The sequence below is a fragment of the Monodon monoceros genome, unplaced genomic scaffold (assembly GCF_005190385.1).
Source record: "Monodon monoceros isolate NGI ecotype Baffin Bay Population unplaced genomic scaffold, NGI_Narwhal_1 Super_Scaffold_6, whole genome shotgun sequence".
NCBI classification, from domain to species: Eukaryota; Metazoa; Chordata; class Mammalia; order Artiodactyla; family Monodontidae; genus Monodon; species Monodon monoceros.
In genome coordinates, this window is record NW_021703783.1 from 42,150,721 (window position 1) to 42,169,189 (window position 18,469).

The 18,469-nt window shown below is 42.7% G+C and overlaps 2 protein-coding genes across 4 annotated transcripts in view; one reads left to right on the forward strand and one right to left on the reverse strand.

Annotated features, from left to right (window-relative positions):
• The window catches only part of SARNP (SAP domain containing ribonucleoprotein), a 52,056-nt gene extending 36,684 nt beyond the window's left edge, over positions 1–15,372 (reverse strand). Inside the window, exons 1-2 of the mRNA XM_029204731.1 lie at positions 15,292–15,372; positions 2,285–2,384 (exon numbers count right to left, since the gene is read on the reverse strand). Of these exons, the coding sequence (XP_029060564.1) occupies positions 2,285–2,384; positions 15,292–15,327 (136 nt within the window). The 5' untranslated portion in view covers positions 15,328–15,372. The remainder of the gene's footprint in view (positions 1–2,284; positions 2,385–15,291) is intronic.
• A 321-nt stretch (positions 15,373–15,693) lies between these two features.
• On the forward strand, positions 15,694–18,265 carry ORMDL2 (ORMDL sphingolipid biosynthesis regulator 2). 3 transcript variants are annotated; one of them, XM_029205220.1, is made up of 4 exons: positions 15,694–15,765; positions 16,678–16,852; positions 17,022–17,173; positions 17,778–18,265. In XM_029205220.1, exons 2-4 carry the CDS (start codon positions 16,679–16,681, stop codon positions 17,911–17,913), a joined length of 462 nt encoding a protein of 153 aa, XP_029061053.1. In that variant the 5' UTR covers positions 15,694–15,765; position 16,678; the 3' UTR covers positions 17,914–18,265. The 3 variants fall into 3 exon arrangements, with proteins under 3 accessions (XP_029061053.1, XP_029061054.1, XP_029061055.1); XM_029205221.1 differs by having other exon boundaries at positions 15,736–15,765; positions 16,597–16,852; XM_029205222.1 differs by having other exon boundaries at positions 15,748–15,765; positions 16,572–16,852.
• The last annotated feature ends 204 nt before the right edge of the window (positions 18,266–18,469 follow it).

An 18,469-nucleotide genomic window follows, 5' to 3' on the forward strand; every position in this document is an offset into this window, starting at 1 on the left:
GAACTAGGAAAGGGGGCTTCCCTGGTGGCGCACTGGTTAAGAATCTGCCTGCCAACGCAGGGGACATAGGTTCGAGCCCCGGTCTAGGAAGATCCCACATGCCGCGGAGCAACTAAGCCCGTGTGCCACAACTACTGAAGCCCGTGCGCCTACAGCCCGTGTTCCGCAACAAGAGAAGCCACTGCAATGAGAAGCCTGCCCAATGCCACGAAAGTGTAGCCCCTGCTTGCCGCAACTAGAGAAAGCCCACGGCCAGCAATGAAGACCCAACACAGCCAAAAAATAATTAATAAAAAAAAAGATTAAGATGATATTTTTTTAAGTACAAAAAAAACCCACCCCAAAATAGGAAAGGATACCACAGAAAAAGAAAAGACTGTCAAAGAAGATATTTGTATCTAAAACCAACATGGGAAGAGTCACTAGAATATATGATATGCCTGCGAACTAACAAGCAAACGATGAGAACCCCAAAAGAAAAATGGGCAAAGGAGAAAGCCAAAGAACCATGAACAAAGGACATGTTTAAACTTTTTAGTAAGTAGAGGAATGTAAACTGAAACCACTAACAGATTACCAAAAATTAGGCCACTTGTTAGGACAGTGAATCCTCATGTGCTGATGATGAAATCTATACAGCAATTGAGGAAAACAATTTAGTGGTGTTTAGTCATATTAAGTGTACATTTATGAACAGATATTTATTAGCAACCCCATTCCTGGGTACATACCCCCAAGACTCTCACACAGGAATATAAAGGAATATGAAAGAAGTAGTTCAGGAGTCAGTCACTGGGTGAACTAAATAAAACATGGTGAATTCTTTTTTTTTTTTTTTCCGTACGCGGGCCTCTCACTGTTGTGGCCTCTCCCGTTGCGGAGCACAGGCTCCGGATGCACAGGCTCAGCGGCCATGGCTCACGGGAAGCCCACGGTGAATTCTTTACATTATAGAATACCATGCAGGAATTAGAATCAATAGACTAGATGACTGCTACATCTTAAAAAAACACAGTACTGGGACTCCCCTGGTGGCACAGTGGTTGAGAGTCCGCCTGCCGATGCAGGGGACACGGGTTCGTGCCCCGGTCCGGGAAGATCCCACATGCCGCGGTGCGGCTGGGCCTGTGAGCCATGGCCGCTGAGCCTGCGCGTCCGGAGCCTGTGCTCCGCAACAGGAGAGGCCACAACAGTGAGAGGCCCGCGTACCACAAAAGAAAAAACCAAAAACAAACAAAAAAACACACAGTACTTGGAGAAAAAAGAATGCAATAAAGTAAGGCTATGGCCTCATTGCCAATTACATAAAATTACTGTAGACCAAACAACACTACACGGTTTATAAGGACAAAGACAAAAAATATATATCAAACACATTAGAACAGCTGCCTAAGAGAGTTGGGATAAAAGGAATGGGAATAAAAGGGAATAAATTAAAATTAGAGAGGGATGATACTATGCCTTAAATGAAGTGTTTGTTTGTTTTTTAAAGTGGAATTAGAGAAAGTCAGAGCTAGAAGGGACCAGAGATTACTTAGGTTTATGGATTTCAAGGGTGCAGACACCTGTCTCACTTCACAGACTACAAAAGACACTTAGCCATGAAAACAGTGGCTGTCCAAAGTTACCTAGTAAATTTCTGGCTCAAGAGGAATTAGACTTCAAATCTTCCGATTCTCAGTCTAATGATGCTTGCTTTCCCATACTTCCTTGAAAATAATTTGTTGAAATAAAATTACAATGTCTTTTTAAAAGGGGGGTATTTCTTTTCATTATAACCACTGTTTTAGATGACAAGAGTTTTCTTGATAGAGTTAATTAAAATCTTACATCATCAACAACCTAAAGGAAAAGAAGAAATCTTCTGTATGGCAGAGCCTAAAAATTAATCCTCTCGGGCTTCCCTGGTGGCACAGCGGTTAAGAATCTGCCTGCCAATGCAGGGAACACGGGTTCAAGCCCTGGTCCGGGAAGATCTCACATGCCGCGGAGCAACTAAGCCCGTGCACCACAACTACTGAGCCTGCGCTCTAGAGCCCGCGAGCCCAACTACTGAATGAAGCCTGTGTGCCTAGAGACCGTGTCCTGCAACGAGAAGCCACCGCAGTGAGAAGCCCGCGCACCGCAAGGAAGAGTAGCCCCCACACACCGCAACTAGAGAAAGCCTGCAGGCAGCAATGAAGACACGACGCAACCAAAAATAAATAAATAAAATAAATAAATTTATTTAAAAAAAAATTAATCCCCTCACTCACATCACTCTTTGCCTCCGCAAAGAACTCACCATGCTCTTCAAGATATGCCTGGAGCCTGTTGATGAGATCTTGTTTTATTCCCTTGGTCTCCAAACCACGAGCAAGACACTCCTGCTTTAGTTCAGCAAGCTGAGAAAAAAGAATAAAGCTTTTCCTTAATTTACAGAATGAACCTGGTGGGAGAGAAAAAAAAAAAAGAGGTAGTTCTCACAAGAAAGAAAAAGAAACGAAAGATCCACCCAAAACTACTGTCTTAATCCCACCAAGCTTCTAGGTCCACAAGATGATCTGCTTCCCCCTAACAATATTCAATATGCAAGAGGACTTTTCTAACAGATGGTGAAGAATAAACCTACTTTAATCAAATTCTGATCTATTCATACATTTATTACATAAGTCTTTAGCTACTTCTGAGGGGGGGGTGGTCTTTTTTTCCTGAACAATTACTGTACCAGCTCATATAAGGTAAGAATGAATCTTTAAGTAGAATATCTACTTATCTAAAAGCAGATTTTCCTTACTATCTATTATCCCAGATCCTTTACTGCAATCTACCATATACATGCATACCATATACATGCATACAAGTTTGACCACCACAGAATTATTAGATGTGTTAGCTAGATTAATGTCAATAATGAATCACATAAAGGATCTTTGCCAAAATGGAAAAAAATATGTAATGGCATGCCACGACATGGCATGAGTTGAAGATTTTTAAATCAGTAACTTGACTAAAGATACAACAGGTATACTTATCAACTTTGCAGACAACAGAAGGAGGAAGAATTGATGGATTACTGACAGAACTAAAGGTGGGTGGGTGGGGATGTCAGGGGGTGTTGCTGGCTCTTCAGGGAAAACAATAAGCCAAAATGAAGACTCAATTTAGAAGAAATAAGGTATACCTATAAGTACTACACTTATATTCAAAACTTAAATTGTTAAAAAAACCAGATGAACAAGATCTGGCTCAACAGTAACTCAAAGGATAAAGACCTCAGTCAGGGTTTTAGATGATTACAAGTGCAAAGAGGGCTAACAGTATGATTGGCTACCAAAGTAATTCTAGGTTAAGGGTAACTAAAAAAACAGAATCTATATATATTTTTACATTTATTTTATTTATTGTTTTTGGCTGCGTTGGGTCTTTGTTGCTTCGCGCAGGCTTTTCTCTGCTTGCGGCGAGTGGGGGCTATTCTTCGTTGTGGTACGCGGGCTTCTCATTGTGGTGGCTTCTCTTGTTGAGGCTCTCGTTGCAGAGCACGGCTCTAGGCGCGTGGGTTTCAGTAGTTGCAGCACACGGGCTCAGTAGCTGTGGCGCACGGGCTTAGTTGCTCCGCGGCATGTGGGATCTTCCCGGACCAGGGATCGAACCCATGTCCCCTGCATTGGCAGGTGGATTCTTAACCACTGCGCCACCAGGGAAGCCCCAGAATCTATATTAAGTGATTAATAGCCTTACTGGGCTCTATATTCTCGTTTTAAGGAATGTAATGACATGCTGATCCAAGGAGAACCACCAAGAAAAGGAAGGCTCCAAAAATCCTATATGCAGATCAGTGCACAGATAGATATTTGTCCTGAAAAAAGACTTTACTAGTTTCGAAGTACAGATCTAAGACCAACCAGAAGTTAGAAAGCAGATTCCTATAGAACTTTACAACTAAGGGAATATGCTGGTCAGTTCTAGAAGGTTTTCAACCAAGGAAACATTTGGAAATGGAGAGGGGAGCTTTTTTTTTTTTTTTCCTCATTGGGCATTCAGTGAGTGGGACAGGCAGGCAGGGAGGGATACTATGTGGAACACTTGTTCTACTCAACAAGCCAACAGCACCCTCTATTGAGAAACATGGTAGGTAATCACCCATTAAAAGTGTGGAGTGGCTGCAAAGCATAACATGGCCTCTGAAGTCAGACTACCTTGGGTTCAAATTCCAGTTTTACCACTTACAGCTGTGTAACCTTGGGTGAGTAACATAACCTCTTTGTGCCTCAGTTTCCTATGAAATGGGGATAATGCAACAGTACCTACAGCATAGGGTTGTTATGAAGATTGAACCAGCAAATACTCATAAAGCATTTACAATAGTGCTTGGCAGCTACTAACACTTTGTGTTAGACAGACACCGGTGAAGGGTTAGACAAGATCAGACAGAATGACTGCTTCTCAGATTTCTGCATTTCATAGATCAATATATTTTTAAATGGGTAGACTGATAGGGCTGCCAAGTTTTTATAGCATTCCAACCAGGTTGTGGACCAATACTTTTGTAAAGAAACAATAAAATCAATTACTAGAAAAATGATCATACACTTGGATGTAGCAGTGATGTCAAACTGCTATAAAAGTTTCTAAAAGCTTAATTTCTTTTTTAACCTTATCTCATCATTAACCAGTAACAGTTCATGGATGAGCACTGGCCTACAGATGATACAGTGAATAGTATTAATCTAGAATCTAGATTCTAAGTGATCTCTAAGGTCCATTTCTTAAGTAATGGACCTTAAGTAAGAATCTTGATCTTTCCCATGTTGGTACTTTATTTTTTCTGTTTCCTGGAGAACAAGTCTTTTGATTTTAGTTACACTTTTAAGAATTTTGTTGGTTATAAAAGTATTATGTTCACTGTAGAATAGTTTGAGAATTCTGAGAAGTATAGAGGAAAAAAAAGTCTTATGTAACCCTGGCACTTAGAGATCACCTAACATTTTAAATATATCATTTACTCTGTGTGTGTGTGTGTGTGCGCGTGTGTGTATGTTTAGAGGGTGTTGTTTGTTTACAAAGTAATACAATTTCTTTACTTCCTATAACTCCTAATCTTCCTCAGAAGACTCCATTCCTTCTTTCTTCTCCTCGTTTAAGTAACACTAAGACCACCTAGGGAAAAGGAATGTAAATACTCAGGCAATTCAAAATTCAACTTTCTAATAGGGTTGTTCCTCCCTTCTCCTTCCTTCCCAAAACGGTGTAGATATGGACAAAAGTTTACAAAAACCTCCAGACGACAGGGAAACAGACAGTCGGTGATGATTTTGCAGAGGATGCTGATCTGGTAGACTTGAAGCTGACAGACTGGTACAACTGGTTGTTTAGCTTGGATAGCATCCACCACTGTTGACCACTGACCTTGCTATTGCTGTTGGTCACTGAAATCTCAGTCCCCCACTGGCTCCCAGTCCCTAACCTCAGGTCTCTGGCTCATTCAGCAGTCTTCTCAGCACCTCCACGTCCCCTTCTCTGGTCAAATGAGAATGTTACATGTAGTTTTTACACACTGTTGTATTACTTTATTATTATATTATGGGTTCTGCTCCTATACTGGGACATTATTTCAAAAGGGAAATAGATGAGTAAAAACAAAATAGCTGAAAATGAAGTCATTTCACACATTTCATTTGGGCACAATTACATTAGTAGAACAGAACACTTTTAAAGCCTCAAATAAGAATTTATAGGGACTTCCCTGGTGGCACAGTGGTTAAGACTCTGTGCTCGTAATGCAGGGGCCCCAGGTTTGATCCCTGGTCAGGGAACTAGATCCCACATGCATCCTGCAACTAAGAGGTTGCATGCCACTACGCCTGAGAAGCCCTTGAGCCGCAACTAGACCCGGCACAATCAAATAAATAAATAAATAACTTATAATATCAAATCTTGCCCACTTTTTAAAATAAATTTATTCATTTTTGCCTGCACTGGGTCTCACTGCTGCACGCACGGGCTTTCTCTAGTCGCGGCGAGTGGGAGCTGCTCTTCGTTTCGGTGCACTGGCTTCTCATTGCGGTGGCTTCTCTTCCTGCAGAGCATGGTCTCTAGGTGCACAGGCTTCAGTAGTTGTGGCATGTGGGCTCAGTAGTTGTGACTCGCAGGCTCTAGAGCGCAGGCTCAGTAGTTGTGGCACACTGACTTAGTTGTTCCATAGCATGTGGGATCTTCCCAGACCAGGGCTCGAACCTGTGTCCCCTGCATTGGCAGGCAGTCTCCCAACCACTGTGCCACCAGGGAAGCCCAAATCTTACCCATTTTTATATGCATTTGACTTCAAAATGTTTTAAAACAACATACTGGGTTGGCCAAAAAGTTCGTTCAGTTTTCTTCCGTAAGATGACTCTAGTAGTGCTTAGTTGTCTTTTACTTCATTAGAAACAATTTGGTTAGACTGTATTGTGACAGCTGTCATATCAGTGTGCATTTAAAAGAAAACATCAAAACTGGTGAATTTTTGTGTAGCCATTTTAATATTGAAGATGGAAGAAAAAAAGGAACATTTTCGGCATATTATACTTTATTATTTCAAGAAAGGTAAAAGCGCAACTGAAACGCAAAGAAAGATTTATGCTGTGTATGGAAAAGGTGCTGTGACTAATCGAACGTGTCAAAAGTGGTTTGCAAAGTTTCGTGCTGGAGATTTCTTGCTGGACGATGCTCCACGGTCGGGCAGACCAGATGAAGTTGATAGTGATCAAATCAAGACATTAATTGAGAACAATCAACATTATACCATGCAGGAGATAGCCGGCATACTCAAAATACCAAAATCAAGAGTTGAGAAACATTTGCACCAGCTTGGTTATGTTAAATCGCTTCGATGTTTGGGTTCCACATAACTTAAGCAGGAAAAAACCTCTTGACCTTATTTCTGCATGTGATTTTCTACTTAAACGTAAATGTTTCGTTTTTAAAACAAATTGTGACGCGCAATGAAAAGTGGATACTGTACAATAATGTAGAATGGAAGAGATTGTGGGGCAAGCGAAATGAACCACCACCAAACCACACCAAAGGCTGGTCTTCATCCAAAGAAGGTGATGGTGTGTATATGGTGAGATTGGAAGGGTGTCCTCTATTATGAGCTCCTTCTGGAAAACCAAACGATTAATTCCAACAAGTACTGCTTCTGAACTGAAAGCAGCACTCGACGAAAAGCGTCCAGAATTAGTCAATAGAAATCGCATAATCTTCCATCAGGATAATGCAAGACCACATGTTTCTTTGATGACCACGCAAAAACTGTTACAGCTTGGCTGGGAAGTTCTGATTCATCCACTATATTCATCAGACATTGCACCTTCGGATTTTTATTTATTTTGGTCTTTACAAAATCTCTTAATGGAAAAAATTCCAATTCCCTGGAAGACTGTCAAAGGCACCTGGAACAGTTCTTTGCTCAAAAAGATAAAAAGTTTTGGGAAGGGCTCCCCTGGTGGCACAGTGGTTGAGAGTCCGCCTGCCGATGCAGGGGACACGGGTTTGTGCCCCGGTCCGGGAAGATCCCACATGCCACGGAGCAGCTAGGCCCGTGAGCCATGGCCGCTGAGCCTGCGCGTCCAAAAAAAAAAGTTTTGGGAAGATGGAATTATGAACTTGCCTGAAAAATGGCAGAAGGTAGTGGAACAAAATGGTGAATACATTGTTTAATAAAGTTCTTGGTGAAAATGAAAAATATGTCTTTTATTTTTACTTAAAAACCGAAGGAACATTTTGGCCAACTCAATATTTAAAAAGCAAGGTATACTGAGTGAATTGTATGGTATGTGAATTGTATCTCAATAAGGCTACTTAAAAACGCCAAGTTACAGAACATTGTATATATGATACTAACATTAATGTAAAAAATAACATGCGCACACACACCACTCAAATGTGTATACACAAGATGCCTGGACAAGAAACAGGTAAGTTAACACTAGTTGAATCTGCGAAGAAGTTTGTTGAGGACACATGTAGGAGGGAAACTTTTTACCATGCACCCTCTTATACCTTTAATATTATGAGGTTGAGCATGAATTACCTATTCAAAAATTAAATTTTCAATATCAATCTAAAAATCCCATTTCTCAGTATTAATAAGGCATTTTTCATGCTACCTATCCAAACAGCAGAGAAACTGATCAACTGACTACATAATACATTTGACATCAATCATTCATCACCCTGTGATTTCTAAGTTACTAATCTTGAATTTTGATTCAAATCATTTTCATCTGTTAACTCTCAATCTAGTTTGTAAACCTTTGAAGACAGAGGCATTTTACACCATTTAAACATTTCATATGATAGGAACTCAAGTTTCAAGTATTAATACATGCCAGGCAAAAGGCTAAGTTCTTTGGACATCATTTCCTCATTTAATTCTCAAAACATCTATGTGGTTGGTATTATGACTGCATTTCATAAATTAAGAAACTGAGGCTCAAAGAGACTCAATAATTTGCTAAAAAAAATCACCCAGCTAGGAAATAGTGGAGCCAATGTGCCAGCTCAGATCTCTCTGATTTAAGCCCAATTTTATGTTTTTTTAAAAAAAATATTTATTTATTATTTACTTATTTTGGTTGCACCAGGTCTTAGTTGCAGCAGGCGGGCTCCTTAGTTGCGGCATGCGAACTCTTAGTTGCGGCATACACGTGGGACCCAGTTCCCTGACCAGGGATCGAACCCAGGCTCCCTGCATTGGAAGCGCGGAGCCTTATCCACTGTGCCACCAGGGAAGTCCCAAGCCCAATTTTAAATACCAAGATGAAGGACTGCTTTCATGTGCACACTCTCTCTCTCTTACCATTTTCCTCTTACCTCACCTCCTCAGCCTCTTTGCTAGCTCTTCTTCCACCCAACCCTGTAAATACAGATATTCATTAAGGCATTCACTAAGGAGACTTCGGCCTTCTCATCCTTTCACTTGTACCAAAGGCTTTTTCACTTCCCAGAATCCAATTATTGGCAAATCCTGTCAGCTCTACCTTCAAAATATATCCAGAATCAAAAAATATATATATATATATATCTCCAGAATCTAATCCCTCTTGTCTTTCTTTCATACAGATCATTGTAAAAACTCTTCAGCCCTTGAACCTCACTATAGTTTATTCTCAACAAGATAGAGTGATCTTTGACAGTTTAAGTCAGAACATGTCATTCCTCTATTCAAAAATCCTCCATTGGTTTCCTATCTCATTAAGGGTAAAAGCCAGAGTCCTAATGATCACCTCTAAGGTCCTCTTATAATACTTTGCACAAGGCTCACTCTTGCACATCCTTCAAGTCTTTGCTTAAACAACACCTTTTCAATGAGGCCTTCCCCCTAGTCATCCTATTTAAAATTATAGTACCCTTCTCTTCCCACTGTACTCCCTCTTCCTATTTTTCTCTACAAATCACTATTTGACATACTATAAATTTTACCTTCCCCTAATATAAGCTCCAAATATATATATATACACACACATATATATTTATATACATATACATATATATATATATAGGCTCCATGAAAGTAAGAATTTTGTCTTTTTTTTTTTTTTTTTTTGCTTTGTTCACTGCTGTATCTCCAGTGCCTATGGTAGCTGGCACATGATAGGCAATTCATAAATATTTCTGAATAAGTCCCAAACCTTTATTATCAGCACTCAGCTCTTTTTAAAAAAATAATTTATTATTTTTTATACAGCAGGTTCTTATTAGTTATCTATTTTATACATATTAGTGTATATATGTCAATCCCAATCTCCCAATTCATCCCACCACTATCACGCCCACCTCCGCCTCCCCCTTTGGTGTTCAAACGTTTGTTCTCTACATCTGTGTCTCTATTTCTGCCTTGCAAACTGGTTCATCTGTACCATTTTTCTAGATTCCACATATATGCATTAATATATATTTGTTTTTCTCTTTCTGACTTACTTCACTCTCTATGACAGTCTCTAGGTCCATCCACATCTCTACAAATGACCCAATTTCATTCCTTTTGATGGCTGAGTAACATTCCACTGTATATATGTACCACATCTTTTTTATCCATTCATCTGTTGATAGGCATTTAGGCTGCTTCCATGACCTGGCTATTATAAATAGCGCTGCAATGAACATTGGGGTGCATGTGTCTTTTTGAATTATGGTTTTCTCTGGGTATATCCCCAGTAGTGGGATTGCTGGGTCATATGGTAATTCTATTTTTAGTTTTTTAAGGAACATCCATACTGTTCTCCATAGTGGCTGTATCAATTTACATTCCCACCAACAGTGTAGGAGGGTTCCCTTTTCTCCACACCCTCTCCAGCATTTGTTGTCTGTAGATTTTCTGATGATGCCCATTCTAACTGATGTGAGGTGATACCTCATTGTAGTTTTGATTTGCATTTCTCTAATAATTAGTGATGTTGAGCAGCTTTTCACGTGCCTCTTGGCCATCTGTATGTCTTCTTTGGAGACAACTCTCAGCTCTTAAGCAGGAGACCCACATTTCCAAATGACTACTAGATATCTCCAAGTGAATATCTCAAAGACATTTACGCCCAAAACTGAACTTATCTTCTCTCCTACAAAAAACTGGCTTCTCCTCCTCCTCCCAACTTAGACTAAAGGTATCACTACTTGGAGTCATCTTTCATTCCTCCCACATCTAACTGATCTATAAATGCTTGTAATTCTATATTCCAAATTTCTTTCAAATTCATTCCTACTCTAAAAGCCGCTACCTTATTTCAGGTCTTAGTAAGTTTATTCACTTGACAAATAGTTACTGAGTATCCACTGTGTGTCAAGCATTATCTTAGATACAGGAAAATAATCATAAGCAAAACAGAAAGAGTTCTTGCCCACATGGAGCTTACACTCTAGTAGGGAAACAAGGCAATCAATGATCATATACATAATGTTCAACTGATTTAAAAAAAAAAGAAGTACAGTGTCCTATAAAAGCGTTTAAAAAGTGGTCTGACCTTGTGTGTGGATAGATGGAACCCATCCTACCTAAGGGTTCCTTGGCTAAATGATGTTTGACTGATATCTGAAGGGCAACTAACAGTTAATTAGACAAAGGTATGGGGGATGGGGGTGGCAAGGGCACTGCAGCCAAAAGCATGTGTAAATGTTCTGAGCACTAAGGTAAAGAAAGGCAGTTGTGCACAGTGATTAAGGACAGGAATTCTGGAGACAGACTGCCTGGATTTGAGCCACCACTTATTACCTGCGCAACCTAGGGCAAGTTATCCAACCTCTCTGAGCTTCCATTTTTCCTCAGTTTTAAATGGGGACAACACAGGCATTTACCTTACTGTCTTAGGATTATCATGAGAATTAAATCATTTTATGTATACAAACAGATTTGACCAGTGTTTGCCACATAGTAAATGCTATGTAAATGTTAGCAATTAATAAATAGCCATTCTGAGAAATGAAATAAAGCCACTGTAGCTGGAATGTGAGAAACTAAGCTGGAGAGATTGGCAGGGATATAACTAAAGGGTTTTAAGCAGGGGAGTGACTACTGTAATAAAAATCTAGCTGGTGACATTTCTTCCTCTCCAAACCCCATCCTTCTTACTGCCAAAAGAACACAAACTGGGAATTCCCTGTAAGTCCAGTGGTTAGGACTCCACGCTTTCACTGCCGAGGGCCCGGGGTTTGATCCCTGGTGGGGGAACTAGGATCCCGCAAGCCATGCAGCAAAGAAAAAAACAAAACAAAACAAAACAAAAACACAAACTGATCACATCAGCTCTCCTTTTCAATCTTCAAAGGTTCCCCACTTTCTGCCTACACGACAAAAACCGAACACCTTACACAACTTAGAAGTCTTTTTCAGTATCCCTCCAATATACCTCCAGTCGCACAGTTCACCTACTTTCCTTTCCAAACTATCTTCAAACACCAACATATATGCACTATATGCTTCAATATTACAATGTTTCACTGTTCACAGCACTCTGAAACTAGTACACCCTTCCTGTTCTCTCCTCTGTAGTCCCTTTTCTCACACAGACTGGAAATCTGGTACTATTACAGTTCAGAGCATTTTCACCCACAATTCAGTCTCTCTTTCCAACTGTGTTGGAATGACTCCATTTCTACAAAATCTTCAGAAATTTGCAGTTGATGTGGATTTACATATCAATTCAGATAGATAATATTTTTCCTTCCTACTTCAAAGCCTGTTCCTTTCCTCTGAGATCCCATGCTAAAGCCCCAAATTCCCTTTATAAAAATGCAAAGTTTTTTTTTTTAAAAAAAGAGATAAACCCTAGGTCAACCCAAAGTCAGGATCACACCATCAAGAGCAACAGTGGAACCAAACATTAACCGTCCTGGAAGTCAGAATCAAAGGCATGGGTTCTTAACCAGAGGTCCAGGGACTCCTCAGGGCTACAAGGTAATTTGATGAAGCCCCTCAAATCGCATGCAAAGTATGTGTACATGCCTTTTTCTGGGGAAAGGGTCCATATCTTTCATCAGAGTTTCAAAGATATCTGGGACCTCCAAAAGGTTAAGAAGTGCTCTAGAGAAAAAGCAAAGACAAGCAAATATGATTAAAAAGATGAACCCTTTTTAGGCTGTCAGGAATGCCTCATGTTCTCTAAGACTACCTGAAATCAGGTCAGAGAACATTATCCAATCAAAATCAAATTTTTTTCTTTTTTTTTAAATACAACTTTTCTTTTCTTTCTTTTTTTAAGATTAATTAATTAGTTTTTATTTTTGGCTGCGTTGGGTCTTCGTTGCTGCGTAAGGGCTTTCACTGGTTGCAGCGAGCGGGGGCTACTCTTTGTTGCGGTGACCAGGCTTCTCATTGTGGTGGCTTCTCTTGTTGCGGAGCACGGGCTCTAGGCACGCGGGCCTCAGTAGTTGTAGCACACAAGCTCAGTAGTTCTGGCTTGCGGGCTCTAGAGCGCAGGCTCAGTAGTTGTGGCACATGGGCTTAGTGGCTCCGCATCATGTGGGATCTTCCCGGACCAGGGATCGAACCCATGTCCCCTGCACTGGCAGGCAGATTTTCTTTTTTAAATACATTTTTATTTTATTTATTTTTATTTTTGGCTGCGTTGGGTCTTCGTTGCTGTGCGCAGGCTTTCTCTGGTTGCGGTGAGCGGGGGCTACTCTTCACTGCGGTGTGCAGGCTTCTCATTGCAGTGGCTTCTCTTATTGCGGAGCATGGGCTCTAGGCGTGAGGGCTTCAGCAGTTGTGGCGCGCAGGCTCAGTAGTTATGACGAACGGGCTTAGTGGCTCCGCGGCACGTGGGATCTTCCCAGGCCAGAGTTCGAACCCGTGTCCCCTGCATTGGCAGGCGGATTCTTAACCACTGCGCCACCAGGGAAGCCCCAAAATCAAATTTAATATAGAACTGACAAATACAGATTTTTACGTAAGGTGGAACTCCATAAACCAACATAAAATCCATAAAGGCAACTCATAAGGCTGGTGACTTACTCTAGGGGTTTCAAAAATGGAACTAATAAGGGGACCTCCTTGGTGACACAGCGGTTGAGAGTCCGCCTGCCAGTGCAGGGGACACGGGTTTGATCCCTGGTCCGGGAAGATCCCACATGCCACAGAGCAACTAAGCCTGTGCGCCACAACTACTGAGCCCACATGTGCCACAACTACTGAACCCACGTGCTGCAACTACTGAAGCTTGCGCGCCTAGAGCCCATGCTCCACAACAAGAAAAGCCATCGCAATGAGATGCCCGCACACTGCAACGAAGCGTAGCTCCCGCTCGCCACAACTAGAGAAAGCCCCCACGAAGCAACGAAGACCCAATGCAGCAATAAATAAATAAATAAATTTTTGGAACTAATAGGAAGAAAGTATTAGATCTTCTATTCATATTTCCTTTTTATCCCATTCATTCAAAAATTCCTTTTCTGTGTATATTTTATAACATACATAACACTATAGTAGTACATAATTTATACAAGTAAGCATACACATAATGGAGGTAGTTGCTCAACTTTTTCTACCTGTCATTCTATTAGTAGACCACTGATACAATCTACACATTTCAGCACCACCAAGTTAACAGTAACTCCAGGATAACACAAAACCCCACTAGTACAGCTTAGAATCCAAGAGCAAGAAACCTAGCAACTTTCACAGAAAGTCTAATTCGTGTCAACTAATAAGTGATTACAAGTACCTCTCTCTGCCCTTACTCTCCTTATACTTTTTTTTTTTATTTTTTTAAGCTCATCAAACTTTAAAGGATGAGTTTTCAGCCTGGTTTGTCAAAGGTTCCCGGGATGTGACCAAAACATGACCGAAACATGTGATGGGGAAACTACTTGTGAAACCACAAATGTACAACTAATCGAGATACCCTCTTAATTCATCCTAAAAGAAACTACTCTTTTCTTCCAGGAAAATAATAACCTAAACACGAAACATTTATTAAGATTCCCAAGACACAACTTAAACCGGCTTCTGTGATTGAGTGTCACCCAGTGGTGAGACCAAGAGATGCAGGGTCCGTCCGCGATAGGAAATGGGACAGAGATAACCCTAACCTTGGAAACGTTTTCCCAAAATATTACAGCCCTGAGTGACTTGTCTCTTGGGTGGTGGAGGGCAGGGTTGGGGGAAGGCTGGCGGGCGGAGAAGGCTGGCGGAGCGTTGAGAGAACTCGAAAAACTTTTCAATCTGGGGTATCTGTGCCTTCACTACCTCTTAAGGTCTCCTAAACCTCAGGCCTCTAAGGGGAGGCCCATCTTCGGAGGGCTCTCCTCAGGTTTCCAAGTTTGTCCCGGGGGCGTCACCCCACCTAAAAAAAGGGAGGGGAAGCATTTTCTGGATCAAGTTTGAGACCTAGACAGACAGGAATACACGAAGCTGCCATCATCTGCCACCGTGAATCTCAGCTTGGGACAAGAGACTGGAAAGCATTAAGCCAGGGAAGAAAAAGGGGTCCCGGGCCCAGCACGGGTCCAAGAGGAGGGGACCACTGACGTAATGCTGTCTGACGAGAAAGGAAAAGAGAGCAGAACAGGTTGAAGGCACTTACACAACCCGATGGGGAAGTGGCGGACGACACCACAGTGGAGGAAGGAGCCGAATAACAAGTAAAGATACAGTAAAACCGTGAGAAGAAATGGGAAATTAGGGAAGGCGTAGTGGGGAAGAAGGGAGGCACAAAAGAACAGAACTACGGCGGGAGCCGGAAAACGAAGTGGAAGAGCCTGCAAGGAAAAGGCGCAAACCAGCCGGCAGAGTTCAGTCTCCGTAAAAGTCCGACCCGGCCCTCCCCACCTTCACGGTACCTTCAGTTTATGGAGCTCCACCATTTCAGTCGCCATCTTGTTACCCCTTCACTCCGCCAGGCCCCCACCCGCTGCCGCTGCCTCCGCCTCCGCCTCCGCCTCCGGGAGCTCCCGCCTCGGCGCCGACAGCCACGGCCGGCCAATCGCTGTGGCTTTTACTCCCGCCTCCTACCATCAACTCTTTCTATTAGTCAATAGCTGGAGTCGCCCTCACTCCTTCAGGCGGCTTTCCCCACCTCTCTCAAAAGCTGGGACCTGGAGAAGGGCGGGTTCGGCACCTTCCGAAGGACGCAAATGGTGACCAATTGTGTGTCCCGGTGGCAGACCGCCAGCCAATGGGTGGTGGCGACGCTGACTCCGCTTCACCAATAGGGAGAGCGCAGATGGGCCGGGGCTGCTGCCTCCTGGAGACCGCAGGTGTAGAAGCAAGCGCCGCGCCGCCCCCCAAGCTGGACTGGCTTCCGAAGCTGGCAGGTAGGGTTACGGGAGACTGGGAAGCGGTACTAAGGAAAAATGGTGGGACGTGAAAGTGGGGTGCGGGGTGGAGCGGCGGCGAACGACAGACCGAGAGAGGGGCGAAGACGACAGCCCTGAGGGGAGCCGACGAAGGAGAGAGGGAGCCTAGGGGAGCAAGGGGCGGATTCAGCACTAGGGTTTAGGGAATTTTAGGTAGAGGGCGGGCCAGAGCTGCTTCCTAACCAGGCGTCATCAACTTTAGGGCGAGCACGATTTTAAAACGGCCAAGTTCCGACGATCAGAGCCGCCCTGGAGTCGGGACTAGGGCTCCATCTCCCGGGACGCTCAGTTCACGTCCCTTCCTAGTTCACATTCTTGCAGCACCCCACGCTGGAGAGGAATAATTAGGATGCTGCCTGCTTACATGCCAAGGAGATGACACAGGAGGGGCAAGCCCCAGAGGAAAAGGTGGGGTTAGAATAGATTAGAAAAGGTAGCTTTATCCCTTCAACCTTCCTTAGTGGTTCCTTGATTGTTTCCCATGACCCTCTTCTGGAATTTTGGGTGTACCTAATGTCTTCATGGTTCCTTATTAACTTCTTCAGGAAGGTAAAGTGACACACATCTGTTTCCCTTGCTCCTTGAAGCGCGCCAAGCCTATGCTTACTCCTTCAAGTTACAGTTGAAGTGTAAGGATCAGAAGAAAGATTACCGTAATATGTCTCTAAGATGTAGAGAGGACTCTTCTTGCCTTCTAAGTTTTTTTCCCCAAGGCTTCAGTTTTTCCTTTGTGCATGATGGGGAAGTTCTCTCATTCCCAATAGAGTCCGGGGGATTTGGGCTATTCAGGGTACAACTTCGAAGAACAAACTCAAAGAGGGGTTGAGAAGAAATTAAGCTGGACTCCTGCCTGATCCCCCGCTGTGGTAGGATGAATGTCGGGGTGGCACACAGCGAAGTGAACCCCAACACTCGAGTGATGAATAGCCGGGGCATCTGGCTGGCCTACATCATCTTGGTAGGACTGCTGCATGTGGTCCTACTCAGCATCCCCTTCTTCAGCATTCCTGTTGTCTGGACCCTGACCAACGTCATCCATAACTTGGTGAGCACTAAACCGTGACCTTTTACCCACCCCAGGCTTTTCCCAACCAAAAACAAAATAAAATCACCAATTATTTGGGGGTTTGTCTTCCTTTTGGGATCTTAGCATACTTCTTGGGCTGAAGGACTGCTTTCTGCCCCCCTCACACTACCCACTTCCCTCCTCCCAGGCTATGTATGTCTTCCTACATACGGTGAAAGGGACACCCTTTGAGACCCCTGACCAAGGAAAGGCTCGGCTACTGACACACTGGGAACAGATGGACTATGGGCTCCAATTTACCTCTTCCCGAAAATTCCTCAGCATCTCTCCCATTGTACTGTGAGTCCAGGGGGAGATACGGGAGGTCCTTCAAAAGCCAGGTACAAAGGTCCACAGGGAATCTTTAAAAAAGCAGACTTCTACTCACTTAGACCCTGTGAAGATATGATATACTAGGTCTAAATCTAGAGAGAACAGTAAAAAGTAGAAGACAGTAATCAAGCATTACTTGCTGCCTCCTTGGTGGTAGGGGAATGGAGACGGGACTGAGAAAAGATAAAACACCAAGTTAAAGAAGTTATTTTACACTTCCAAAAGAAGTGAATAAATAAAGGCAGAACTGATGTGAATCTGTAAGAACTAACTGAGAAGTGGAAGCAGAAAGGATTCTAACAGTCATGCAGGCTGAAACTGCTTCAGCTGTCATTTGCCACCTGTCATTAACAATAAAAAAAACTAATTTATAAATCTCCAGTTACAGGTGCTATCCGATTATCTCCCCAACCCCAAAGTAAATGCTGTTAATATAGCTGGAATATTTTCAGATATCCTAGGACTGCATGCAGTAAAACTGGTCATTTAAAATTGAAGAGAAAGTTGCTGGAAAGGCCTGAATATGGATGGGGAAGGCCAACTTCATTCAACGTATTTCTTCTCTCCCCAGCTACCTCCTGGCCAGCTTCTACACCAAGTATGATGCTGCTCATTTCCTCATCAACACAGCCTCACTGCTGAGTGTACTGCTGCCCAAGCTGCCCCAATTCCATGGGGTCCGTCTCTTTGGCATCAATAAATACTGAGGGATGGGGCTGGGGACATTGGAACAAAGGGCTGTAACATCCCTCCTTTTTCTATACTGTCTTCTATATCTTGAAAGCCTGAGAACTATGTTTCCCAAACTCCCAGTGGAAACTCAACTTCCCCAAATTTTCATTGGAAAATGGGGTTCCCTGGGCCCAGCCCTGCTAGGAGCAGGTTTCTTTGACTGAGGAAAGACAGGTGAGGTAAGCGGCAAATCACTCTCCAGAGCAGGAAGCCATGTTGGGGCAGCTTTTTGGTTGATTAAGTTTTTCCATATCATCCACTCCCACCACCTTCCATCCAGCTCTGTTTTACTGTGTATTTTCCTTATAATAAAGATAAGTATTTTCAGATATGGCTACAGTTTGGTCAGCAGGAAGGGTAGGGAGATGTATTCATAAGGCTGGGGAAGAAAGATGCAATAATGACTTACAGAACTACAAAATTTCTCTAAGGTTTTTTTGTCCCCTCTCCCTTGGTCCAGTAGGAGGTGCCCTTCACCCTCAGCTAACACTTAGGAGGGAAAAGATTCTCAAATGAAAAAAAAAGGGCTCC

Coding starts and splice junctions, on each gene's coding strand:
- ORMDL2 (XM_029205220.1), top strand. CDS start 16,679: ATGAATGTCGGGGTGGCACACAGCGAAGTGAACCCCAACACTCGAGTG. Junction 16,853..17,021: donor CCAACGTCATCCATAACTTG/GTGAGCACTAAA, acceptor CCCTCCTCCCAG/GCTATGTATGTCTTCCTACA. Junction 17,174..17,777: donor AGCATCTCTCCCATTGTACT/GTGAGTCCAGGG, acceptor TTCTCTCCCCAG/CTACCTCCTGGCCAGCTTCT.